This window comes from Anarhichas minor, unplaced genomic scaffold, assembly GCF_050575085.1.
Source record: "Anarhichas minor isolate MPS153535 unplaced genomic scaffold, ASM5057508v1 ptg000003l, whole genome shotgun sequence".
In the NCBI taxonomy this organism is placed as follows: domain Eukaryota; kingdom Metazoa; phylum Chordata; class Actinopteri; order Perciformes; family Anarhichadidae; genus Anarhichas; species Anarhichas minor.
This window is the reverse complement of record NW_027466449.1, coordinates 2,777,501-2,790,655: the sequence shown is the minus strand read 5'-3', so window position 1 is coordinate 2,790,655 and position 13,155 is coordinate 2,777,501. Positions and strand designations below refer to the sequence as shown.

Genomic DNA, 13,155 nt, shown 5'->3' with positions numbered 1-13,155 from the left:
TGCTCTTCTACCTTTGGTACCGTTGTGGGTGGGCTCTGTGAGCAGACGCTCGCTGTGATTGGAGCGTTTGAATCGCCGCTGGATGCGCCCGCGGAGTCGGACGTTGTCCTCGCTCTCAGAGGAAGGGATGGAGAGACTGTGCTCCTCCTCCATCGAGAGGTCTGAGTCTGAGTCCGAATCCTCACCTGGGGGAAGAAGGAGAGAAGTGAGAGGAGGGATGGAGGAAAACAACAAAGAGGAAGGAATAATAGCATTGACAGGTTCTCCATTGTGATGTGAGCTTAACCTTTTACATTTATATGGAAAGAGAGAGTGATGAGAAAAAAGAAGAAGTGCAAAACAGGGGTGAAGAAATGGAGAACGTGCCACTGCTGCTTGTTAGGAGTGTGCGTTTGTGTCCATGGTCGTGTTTGTGCGTTCACCTCCGTCTCTGTGGAACATGGCTACATCCAGGTCGGTCGCTCCGGTGTGGACGATGTTTTGTTCCAGCGTCTGACGAGCTAAAAGATTTTCTCTAGCAGGGAAAGAGGAGAGAAGTGAGGACACACACACACACACACACACACACACACATACACACACAGTATACTGTATATGCAGTCATGCAGGTCAATACAGATCAAAAATATGGAGCATCCACACACACACAGATAAAGTATGTACTGTACACACACACACACGCACATGCAGCCATAAAACACACCAACAGCCACTCTCAGAGTACATTAGCTTTGCTCTACATACACTACAGTACATTGTTCCATCCAATCTTCTTCATCTTTACCCCACTGACCCACAAAATGCACGACAGGGTTTTTGTTAACGAGGGAATGTCCTCCCTGAAGCAGCTTTCTCTCAGATCCGCAGAGAATCAGTCTTACAATGATTATCAATGATAATGTATCACTTACATTGTTGGCATTAAACCATTTTCTCTTGAACTACGGGAGGAATTAAGCCAGTCCTAATCTACAAGCACTGGTGTGGAAGTTTTCCTTCCAAATGTATTTCTAGTTTGTTGGGGAAAGTTGTGATGTGTCTGTGTGTGAACCTTTGTATGTTTATATACCTGGCGGAGCTGACAGAGGAGACGGTGGAGGTTCCCAGGGTGATGCGGTGCAGCCCGCTCTGCTCCAGCAGAGATGCATTGTGATAGGGGTTCGGAGCCTGAACACACACACGAACACAAACACACACAACAAGGTCGAGAGAGTTACTTTAACCATGACACTGAATGGTACAAAACACATTTCCTCCCTCATGATGGCTTTTGAACATGGAAAAAAGTGACCTACTGAATCGTCTGTAGTTACACAACATACTGCACTGTATCAAAGGTCAAAATCCTACTCTCATTATGGGCTACCTTGTGCTTCCGTTATGTTATCGCAATTCACATTGCCATAAAGGACGTCTTTCTGATACTGATGTTTTCTATCCATATCACTGAGTACTGTTATAGGTGGCTAAACTTTAAGAACCTTGTCAAGACATCTTTCTTTTTGTCAGCATTCAAAAGCAATCGGCCGTGATATTTTCGCAATAGCGCCCCGGGAATTGTGGGAGCTATTATCTTGACTGAATGCTGACCGGGAAAAAAAAAAAAAAAAGGAGGCTAAGCTAATGGAGCAGAAGCTACTAGCCTGGAAATGGGTCAAGACTTGTGCTTCCCAAACTGTAATAGGTCACTGTAGTCATAAATAACGTATCACACAGTAGTAGTAGAGTCAGATTGGCGAAACGTTGCGAATAGCTGGTCATTTGTGTCCTATAATACTTTTGGAAAGGATCAGTTATTTTGCCCCACATGTCTCAGTGATGGATAGGAAGAGCTCTCAGAGGAAATGAGGGTTTAAAGGGTGAAATGAACTACGCATAAACTAACTAACACACACACACACACACACACACACACACACACACACACACACACACACACACACACACACACACACTATAGCACAGAGGAGAGATAATGAGAGAGACCGAGTGCAGTGAGCTAAAACACACATATGAGATAGAAGAGAGTGAAGAAAAGATGTGCAGACAGGAAAGGGCTACACACACACACACACACACACACACACACACACTCTAAATAGACACTGCACAGTGCTTTTGAAGAAGTGGACTTAAGAGTGAGCAGACCCCCACTGGTCAGTATATTGTCTTATCTGGGTCAGCGACAAGCCCTGAAGGCAGAAAGAGAGGAGAGGGAGGACAGGAAAGATGGATGGGTGGATAGAGGGAAGGAGGAATGAAAGGCAGGAGGGCATTTGTGCTGGTCTAGTAATGGACACAGTGAGAATGTGCATCAAGAGAAAAAAGAGGGAATACTGTGGAAGAGAATAAAACATAGTAAATGGCTTCGGGATCATGCAGCAGGACGATTTACAGCTTCACATCAGGGTCTTACATTCACCCTGCAAGTCGTTAATGTGCAATAATGATTGATGAATGATGAATTATGCTGTTATAGCTCATATAAATCATCAAACATATCTTTAAATCTTTATTTACACAATGAGCTGAGTAAATGATTGCATAGTAATGTCAAGGCAAACCAAGACATCTGACAACATAAAAACTTTTTAAGTTAAGCAGACACGAGCTGCAGCAAAAACCACTACGGGAGGCTGTTTGTGTGTGTAACTCACAGTGTTCTGCGGGGGTCTTGGTGGGTCTTCTCCGGGGCTCTTCTTACCCAAACAGACTACGCTCCAGGCCTCCTTAACCTCGGCGTTGAACACAGTAAAGACCAGCATCACCGACAAACCCTGGGAGAGAGAGAGAGAGAGCGGTAGAAGGACACAGATTAAGTTTAAGGCGCTAAACTGCAAGATCCTTGCCGATTTTCGTCATGTCTTTTCCTTTTGACGAGCACTACCTTGTTCTTCTTTGTATGCGAGCAATAAAACAAAAACTATTATTTGGCCAGTAATTTTGACGTACTATATGCACAAATGTAACGGCAGTAAGGAACGGGATGGAAGGTGAATCAGTGCAACATTTCTATATATAAACATACACTCTGTTCATACCTGCACGAGGCAGAGGACATCGAATATGTAGTAGAAAGCCAGGATGCTGTTGTTCACGGACATCAGACCACACAGCCAGGTGGAGGTGGCTACCAACAACAGTAGGAAGGCATTGCGAATAGTCTCACTGGAGAGAGAAAACACAGAGGTCAGGCAACATCAACATGCTGCATCTTTACATGTACAACTTGGATGTACAAGACAATGACATGGTTAAGCTTTGACTGGGAACAGCACATGTTACTAATAACTCTGATTACTTTGTTTTATTTCCCTGCCGGCTAGTTAACTAGCCATTAGTAAATGTAACATTTGAAAACTAATTTACTTCATACCACTATATACTTTTACTTGTGATATCACAACAATGTGGTCATCATTTATTGATGCCCATGACCAGGATAATGAAGAAATCTAGAGACAGAAAAGCCAGAATGACATGGGAGCTAGAACCAGCAGAAAAAGGCTTCGTAGAGAAACCATGGGATGAATACTGACACAGAGACGTGGGAGTCGTTTATGCACATGTGATCTGATCAATAACAAGGCCTGACATGATCATTGTTGATCAAATCAGCGTTGACTGAATGAGACAGATGTATTCCCCTCTGTTCCCTGTTAGTTCGCCGGTCACAAACCAGTTTCTGAACTACATCCACAACAGTTTTGTAATGCGAACCCCAAAAAAATAAAAGTCACACAGTTTGAAAATGTAAGCAGCGATTTAGTGTTGTAGCTTTGTTGAGGCTGTTAGCAGTTATTTGTAATGTATGTTGTACAGTGCTTCAATTTAAATTTTACATAAGCTTCTTAATCTTCATACAGTATCATCTTTATACACATTTACATACCATGATGAAAAATGGCCATCAAAGTCACTTTTACAACGTGAGATAAGTCAGTGAGTGCATGGTACTCACATGACAGGGAGCTTCTTAGTCTCCTTCTGAGAGGGATTGCACGACATCTTGGCTACAATCATGAAAATCCCTCCATTCATCTGGATTAAAGGGAAATCAATACCAATGGTAAGGCAACGCTTTTAATGCATTCCAGCTAATCCAATACTGCCGTTAGCAACATCAGGGACGAGGATAAACAAATTAAACAAATCAATGTGGACAAAATAGTCATCTTGGAGGGAAAAAAAGACATTCAAGTCTATGAAATGCTATTTTATTCTGTTCTGGTTCCTTTGCTCAAACAGTATAAAAAAATACACAGAAAAGTGAATAAAAAAACAATTAATCTAAAAAAACTAATGAATTAGTACAGAAGAAACGAAGGCACAACAGAAGGACGGAAAAATAAATTAATACCGTCATATCATATTGTAAAGGGAAACAAAACCGTAACCAATGTTCCTCTAAAAAACATAATTGATAAACGCTCATCAACAGTTCACTGTTTACACTATATGTTTGTGTGCGTACATTAGCATTCACTACTGTATATCAGACAGACAGGGGACAGTTACCAGTATGACGATGGCTATAGGACCAGCAAAGCTCCATATGAGTTTGTCATAGATGGAGATCCAACAAAAGTCTGGGTTCCCGTATCCCTCTGGGTCCAGGCCCACCGCCAGGCCTGCAGATGAGACAGGAAGAGAGAGGCAGTACAGGATGTGACCGCCTGAGATTATCTGAATGGCTTTGGCAGGAAAGGCATGAGACGTAACACACCTATTTTAATCAGTAGTTATTTACTAAATAATAATTTCAGGCCACAAAACATCATGTTAAAGAAAATCAGCATGTTGGAAACTGTGGCTGCAAATGCATTATGGTGCCTTCAGACATTTAACGTTTCCAGAATATTAAATTATAATTCTGATATATTACTATCCAACATTAATACTACCAAACATAAATAATATTAGCTATACTTTGTGATTATTTTACACTAATTTCCATCTGATTCTCTCAAGTTGTAACTGAGCTGATTCATCTTGTGTATTTTGAAGGAGACTCGTGCTTAAGACGAAACAGAAAAGACAAAATCCACAAAACTTTTGGATTATATGTGTGTGTGAGAACATCCCTGAACGTACGTACAACCACACCACAAGTACCAGTTTTAATCATGACAAGTTATTTTTTATTCATCCATTATTTCTTCCCCACATGACCACACCTCTATGATGTTGCTATACTGGGTCGCTGTGAGAGTGGTGACGTGAACTGTGAAGTCTTAATTCCTTCTTTGGACAACTGTCAAGGTTTTGACAGTCACGAGCATAAAGATTTTTTAAATTGAATTGCAAAAGTAAGAGAGACAGGAAGGGTTTAAATAAAGACGGACAGACGGATTAAATGCACCTCTGAGCCGGAGGAAAGAGACATGCAGCCAGCGTGTGTGTGTGTGTGTGTGTGTATGTGGTGGGAGACAGATCCATTCTTGAGGCAAGGTGAGACAGCGGTCGGGGTGTGTGTGTGTGTGTGTGTGTGACAGAACGAGCAACAGATAGAGGGGAGTTGACAGCATGTATCCGGGTGGAAACTGCAAATGCGTGTGTGTGTGTTTGTATAAAAAGAGGGGAGACAGAAATGACTTGCTTACCATATGTGTCAAGGAATAAATTGCTTGTGTGTGTGTGTCTGTGCTCTACTATCTCTCTAATAAAATGTCACAGAAAGCTTATCTACACAGTCAGACTCATCGGAATGTGTGTGTGTGTGATGTGTGTGTGTGTCTGTGCACATATATGACAGTGTGTTGCCGTGAATAAATGTGGCGAGGACGTGGATGCATAGACACGCTTCCGACAAATATCCCAGAGATCCTACGTGTGTGCATGCGTGTGTCTTACCTGTGATAATGGCGGGCACGCCCCAGCCGATGGCGTAGTAGAACCTCATGGCGCCGTAGTTGATGTTGCGTTGCTCAGTCTGCATGCGGTAGATATGAAGGCCTTCCACGAACATCCAGGCAAACGTGGACATGAAGAAGTAATGCAGGAGAATGGCCACGACCGTACACAGGAACTGGAGGGGCAGAGAAAGAGAACAATTAAAGCAAGGGAAGCAAGGGGGAAGATGGAGACAGCAGAAGGAGAAAGAAGAGAGGAGAAGCAGGGATGAAACAAAGAAGAAGGTAAGGAGAGGTAAGGAAGAAAAGATGGGGAGCAATAAAAAAAATATCAACCTTTGTATTGATTTTGCGACAGGTGCAGAGCAGACTTCTTGGCAAGCAACCAACAAGTCTTTAATAAAACACAGCAGGTGTCAGCGATGAAGAGACTTTCATGATTTAATTACCAATGTGACTAATGAACAGAGTTTATGGCAGCACGTTACAGTAAGTCTCCAGGAAAAGCAAAAAAATTAATGATATGAATGTAGATTAACGTCTTTATGATGCTGAATTATAGCAATAATACCCATGAGTGCGTTAAGTATGATTATGTGTGTGAAAGAAAGCACCGTCGGTAGAGGAAAGTACGCTCGCAGGTAATGTGGTTGTCACAGCAGTTATGTGTGTAGAAGACTGAAAGCGTTCATGTAACAAATACGTTTACAATAATACAAAACAGCAATAAATACAGATCATTTAACTGGTTTTATGGTTTTAAGAAGAATAATCAGCTCAGAAAAAACATATTTACTCCAATTCAAAATCTTATATTTCAAGCTTTCATCAAATGACCTGCTACAAAAAACATTCTGTAAGCAATACATATTATGAATTATACCATATATTTAGGGGAGAGCTTGGTCCGTGGTTGATTTCTTTATTTTCGTCTTTTGAAACATCCATGAAACAGTATTGATGGATATATGGAAAATGTCTTTATCGCCATAGATGATGCTGCACGAATGCTGAGAGGACGTCAAATCAGTTTTCAGAGACGCTTTAACATAAATATCTGAAGTCCGTGCAATGCCACGGTTTAGATTGCATATTATCAGGAATGAATTTGAGCACGTTTTGTCAGGGCAGGAGATCAACTTCCAAATCCCTTTTGTCAGTGAAGTGCTGCTGTTTGTTTTGGAAGTAATGCTGAACTTCTCCATGAATAATCTCTGAGCAATTACCCTCAGGCTGCAGTCAAGCTTGTCTCAAGTGGTGTATTTGAACTCCGGGGGCTTCGGTCTGTGTTGTTTGTTTAACCAGATGAGGAAGATGCCATTCAAACTAGAGTGGCTCTGAATTACAGCACCTTACACATCTGAAAGTGCACGTCATCGTCTTCTAAGAGAACTGTGGTGCTGTTTCTCAGAAGACGGAAACTAAACTAAAGGGCTCGGCGATATGATGTCTATCTATAAAATGTCTATTGTTTTTCGATATTGTATCTATCGCAATGTCAAAACAACAGCAGACAGCAACACGCCGGTCCCCACTACAGGCATTTCCGAATGCAAGCTATCTGTTAACCAGCACCACGTGCCTTTACCATATGCTTATGTCATATAGACATTTTTGAAAATTGAATTACCAGAAAACATACATATCATTATTGAGATATGTAATGAGCTATATCGGGATAGAGGATTTGGCCCCGCCCTATAAACCAACCACAGGCAACAACTAGAGAAGGTACGGGTTTGTGAGTTAGAATAGATGGCTGCTGGCAACTGACAGCCAGCTTTCAAAGCCATGTTTTAAATGCTGAGTACAACGGAAAGAAGTGAGAACATAAACGGTCTGGTGTGATTTATTTCGTGTGTTCTTAACGGATATAAACACCAGACAATGAAAGATTACAGCTCAAAAGGCTCAGGCTGTCAATCCGGTCTTGGCTTAACTTGGAAAGACTGGAATCAGATCTGCTTCGACTCTCCCTCTCTGTCAAAATATTTGGGATTAACAAAATGCTGGTTTAATGACCGAGCTTCTTGTGAGTTTTTCTTTATCAACTCTGGTTTCCTGGGATGTGTGACTGCAGCCCGCCAACAGGACAGACACCTGATATTCATAACGTTCACCAAAAGGGTCATGTTGGTGACATGATGACAAATTATATATAGATATGCACAATCAAAATACTTTTTCACTACCAGAGAAATAAAACTATGACATCATTAAGCTGTTGCAGTCTTCAATTACTTTGGATGTGTGCTGTTAAACACCGAAAATGTAAATGTAAACTTCACAACTCTAATGAAAAAGGAGAAACACTTCACTCAAGAAGTTTTGCAGCTGAGCGCTCTACATCTTTAAGTTAAGGAAAGCCAACTCGTACCGCCCGGATGAGGTTAAAAGAAGCTCAGTACAAATTCCTAACGACACAGCCAGAGACGACATAGAAATAGCAGCCGCCTTGGCAGGAATACAGCCAGACGATGGATTTCACACTCCCACACACACACACACACACACACACCAAGTTACACACTAAAAGAAAGATTAAATTGTGCACAAGCATGTAAAACCAAGTGTGCACACAAACACTCGCTGCGAGCACCAACATGCTCTCCCAAGCACGATGCACATGAATAAGAGAACATATTGTTCAGCTAGAAGTAACCGGTCTCACTGTTAAGAGCTGTACAGTCGACTGGGTGGGGGATACAGCTTAATTAATTAGATTTCATGCTGAGCGAGCACATACTTGCAGTACCCCCTCTGTACAAGACCCACTGCTCTTTACGTACACACACGTTTGTGATGTAACGAAAAAGAAGGAGAGTCAGGAGAGAGGAAGAAAACAAGAGAAAAGTACTGAGCATAATAGTAAGAGGACTTACAGTAAGTAAGCAGCAAAAAAAACACATGATGTAGAGAGGAACAAAGTGAGCAGGATGGAGCAATACAGAGGACGAATAGCAGAAGAAAGGTAAAAAGACAGAGATGTCTTGATGTATCTTTTAGAGCTGCACCAGCAAAAGGAGGATATATTGTGTTCTACAGTATAAAGAAAGAAGGCAGCGGTTTAAAGGTGAGTACTGCTAGGGCTGGGCTATATATATATAATATTTGATTTTCTCCATATCGCCCAGCATTAAGTACACCTTCAAATCTGCAATGCGTGGCTAAAAATGAGACAATAATTATGCCAAAAGCAAACTGACAGTGATGAAAAAGAGGAAGGCAAGAAAGCCAAAGACAAACAAGGCTACAGAAAAACAAGCCACCAGTATCTACCTGCTGCTCCGTCTGATTGACCCCGAGCAGAAACACCAGCTCCGACAAAAACATGGCTGCCGCTGTGTTTGAATGGATGCTCCTGGTGTTGGACTTGAGGCCTCGGAGGCAGGAGAGCGCCAGGACTGTGAGCAGGAGGGCCAGCATGGAGACGATCAGAGAGGAATATGTGACCAGGGCCAGCGACTCCAGATCCCCCTCCAACTGCTGCTCATACAGAGATGTGAGAAGGGAGACACGGTATTATCAAACTGAGATCATTTTGGTGGGAGCACATGGAAAGGAAGGGCAGAGGGAAGAAGGGGAGTAGTAATATTAAAAACCACAAGGTGAAATAAGACAAAGAGCTGCAAATGAATCATTTTAATTTGTTGAAATGCTGCTACCTCAGTCTGGGTAAATGCCTTCATCTGTCTGGCTTCACTTGAACTGACGATATTTATGACAGAGATAATAAATTATTTGGAAAGCAAGTAATTAAGATGAAGAATCTGCACCAGGCAGCCACTTGTTTCAGATTCATAAAAATCAATCCATTATTATGAAGTATGACATGTAACATTGTTTAACTGCCCAGGATGCCGGCTGCTTTGTGATGCTGAATATTAAAGGTTTTGAAAGGATTGAAAGAGGCAAAGTATCTCCGTATTCAAACTGTTGAAAGTAATTTATGTCTTTATTATGAGCCGGTCTCAAGGCATTTGAAAGAGAAAATGAAAGTAAGCAGACGAATCCAACAACAGACAAAGCAAACTAGCAGACCTTTCTATCTGTCAGGAGAAATCAGGGTATCAAAAGCATGAAATTGATTAAGATCACTATACCTTTGCATGCACAGAAAGCAATCGCTGCCAGTAAACATAAGAAACACCTTCAGAATTGTATCTGGGCAAATTGAGCACATCACCAGTCACCCCTCTTCTCATTGCTCTGGACTAGTGCATTATTCAATGTGAACTATACATATTTGGTGGAAATGTACAACTTTAAATTCATCGCAAGGCATTCTGATTCCACTAGTTTCCAATCTCAAACGTCAAGATCTGATACATCATTACTTAGTATGCTGGGAAGTGACTGGCAGGGGGTTTGCATTAAACTGTGAAAATCGTCTACAGCTGTAACAAGACTTTCTTTAGCCTTCAGGCAGGATTAATTCTCCGGGATTTCAAACCTCTACACCGATTACATTACAAGCAATTACCAGCTGAGATGTTCAAATGAAGAAAAGAATGAAAACGGACACACTGGCAAAACCAGGTCTGTGCGTGTTTACACAGCATGATCACTGATAGTTAATGCACAATTAATCCATTACATGCTTCATTATGATACAGAGGCATATGAATGGAATAAATATGTGGCGCGTGTGAGTAGTTGACTGACAGATCACTAACCTCTCTGTGCGAACTGTCCATCAGCACCCCGAAGGTGCCCAGTCTCTGGCACTGACAGCGGACATGGGAGGTGTTCCTGTACACCACCATGCAGTCCCTGACTGTCCAGCAGCCTCCTATCTCATACCTGCAGAGAGAGAGAGACAAGACGGTTAATAGCAAAAGGTCAATTGTAACAGAGGTGCGGACACAAAGACATGAACACACTATCTGTATGATATGTTGCCGCTTGTGTGTGAGGCAAGGAATGCATGCTCTCTGCTGTCAGTGGGCATATACCCGTGTGTTACTGTGTGTGTGTGTGGCACTGAGTAAAAAGGGAACACACTACATTGCAGTTAGAATTTTGTGATTCAGGTGCAGGTCCTCATATGAACAGTGGTACCCCCTCTGTGAATTAAAAAATGTACAGGTTTTGTTTCTGTGTCACTTAACACTTCATGTTTAAGGTCCACTTCACAGCACTACTTCCATAAATAAACCTGTTTCGCAGCAGACATGTTGACAGTTATGACAGGAAACACACCGGTGTAATTAATTACATCAAAGACTGCATTCCATATAGTTGAGCCAGTTCCAGGGCCCTGACATTGAGCACGCTGGCCGTCTGACACGGCTTACTTGGGAACTTATGTAAGTGAATCATCTTTATTGTTATTGGTTACACCTCTGCTTTTCCTACTGTGACAGGTCTGCAAAAACAAAAGTGTATAATACGGGTGGCTGCCATAAGTCCAGCGCAAGAAAGTCTAAAGGCAGACGTTGCATATATTTCATAGTTAAAAGCAAAACTCCAACTCCTCCAATTAAGATAATATTTTGACAGATGTATTTTCCACATTATAAAGCTACGGAATTTCAAAACATGGCACCACACGGAAATGTCTCCATAATGCATTAAAATTATACATATAGCCATATATCATAATATATTATGTATATATGTATAGTGTAAAGTCATTGTATTGCATTTGTTTTAACAGCATCAATACAATGTGAAGCATCATATAATACCACAAGCTAACTGACAATAGCCAGCCCTACTGCCCTGATCGATTTGTGTGTGTGTGTGTGTGAATATATGAACCAGTGTAATCTGTACTCACTGATTGCTGTGGTTCCACTGCACACACAGTGGCTTGCTGCGATTGGCTGTCTCCAGGAGCTTGAACTCAAGCAGGATGGGCTGGTCCAAGTGCCCACCCACAAACGTCTGGTTGTTGTAGACGGAGATACTGACTACTGGGGAGTTCATTACCGGGTGTCTGGGCAGCCTGAGGGAGAGAGAGCGCAGAGTTACCATGCTTCTACTAAATAAGACAGAAAGCAGAGTTTGATGTCTTGGTTAGGACAGTAAAAAAGGCGAAGACAAGGTGAGCAGAGACGGTGTGCTAGACAAGAGTTAAATGACTGTTCATTGACATCTACTGAACATTGGACAGTTTGTTAATTTGTAATCAAGGCCGGAGGTGAGGCGAGGAAGAGCAGAGGGGGAGAGCGATGGGAGGAGAGTTGAGAGAGAAAGAGAGCTACCATGAGAGAAGGTAGAGAAAAAAAACAGATGTAAGGAAGGTGATATTGGAACTAATGCTGAAGCTGATAGTCAATCAACTATTAATCGACTGACAGAAACTTCATAGGCCACAATTTTGATCATGAATACACCGTTTTCCCGGCAGATATTTTGACATGTCGTAGTAGGAAAAGCACAGGTGCGTTCAATAACATTACTAATAGGTGCATTCAGACGGGTGGCTCACTGGAGTAGCATACTGGGACACTTAATGGGACTGAGCCATCGTTATTGTTATCAATTTCACCTGTGCTTTTCTTATTATGACAAGAAAAAAAAACTGCTGTGAAAAAGGTCCATTAATTGTTTTATTATGGAATTCATCGAGCAAAAATGCCATTTCTAATTCCAGCTTCTGAAATGTGAGGATTTGCTGCTTGTTCGTCTGTGCCATTCTGTGTCACTGTAAATAACATGTCTTTGGGGGATGGTCAGAAAAAATGAGCAATTTGGAGATGTCACCATGGCTTTTTCCCATTATTTTTTATGAAATTCTGGCAAGTTGCTGTTTACATTTAACGATAAAGATATATATATATATATAGTGCAGAATGTGTTTCTAATGATGTGATGCTCCTGTTATATAAAAGCAATTGTGGTTCACTGTTTGCTGCTGAATAAAGGAGACATGGGAAATCCCGATTCTATAGCCAGCATGTTTCCTTCCTTTCTGCTGTCGTCAGATCTTTATTGTTCTGAGTGTGATTGATTCCCACCTCACTCCTCGTCGGTCTGTGTGGTACTTGGGAGGGAGGGCGCCGCCCAGACTGCGATAGATCAGCAAGATAACGATGGTGATGGGCTGCTCTGGCATTGAAACAGTGCGTCTGGCTGCAGTGTATTCTCCCGTCTGATTGGCTGAGATACTGACAGGGGCCACAGCAGCGTTCTGAGGGGCCAAGGCTGAAATGGAGAAGTCTGTGTCAGTACGTTTCTCTTAGTTTCGGCCGCTTACACTATCAAGCATTTCATTCTATGTCTGTTCTTACGCTCTTTCTCTGTCCGCTCCTTCTCTTTCCAGTTGTGTTGTTGTTGCTGTCGTTGTGGTACCAGG

The 13,155-nt window shown here is 42.0% G+C and overlaps 1 protein-coding gene across 1 annotated transcript in view; it reads right to left on the bottom strand.

Moving 5' to 3' along the window:
• celsr3 (cadherin, EGF LAG seven-pass G-type receptor 3) overlaps positions 1–13,155 on the bottom strand; it is a 94,208-nt gene that overhangs the window by 4,964 nt on the left and 76,089 nt on the right. Inside the window, exons 22-34 of the mRNA XM_076093448.1 lie at positions 13,091–13,155; positions 12,818–13,004; positions 11,635–11,802; positions 10,529–10,655; positions 9,132–9,338; positions 5,854–6,028; positions 4,519–4,631; positions 3,962–4,041; positions 3,042–3,168; positions 2,658–2,777; positions 1,070–1,167; positions 423–514; positions 12–185 (exon numbers count right to left, since the gene is read on the bottom strand). The exon at positions 13,091–13,155 is cut by the window's right edge and continues 127 nt beyond it. Coding sequence (XP_075949563.1) covers positions 12–185; positions 423–514; positions 1,070–1,167; positions 2,658–2,777; positions 3,042–3,168; positions 3,962–4,041; positions 4,519–4,631; positions 5,854–6,028; positions 9,132–9,338; positions 10,529–10,655; positions 11,635–11,802; positions 12,818–13,004; positions 13,091–13,155 — 1,733 coding nt within the window. The remainder of the gene's footprint in view (positions 1–11; positions 186–422; positions 515–1,069; positions 1,168–2,657; positions 2,778–3,041; positions 3,169–3,961; positions 4,042–4,518; positions 4,632–5,853; positions 6,029–9,131; positions 9,339–10,528; positions 10,656–11,634; positions 11,803–12,817; positions 13,005–13,090) is intronic.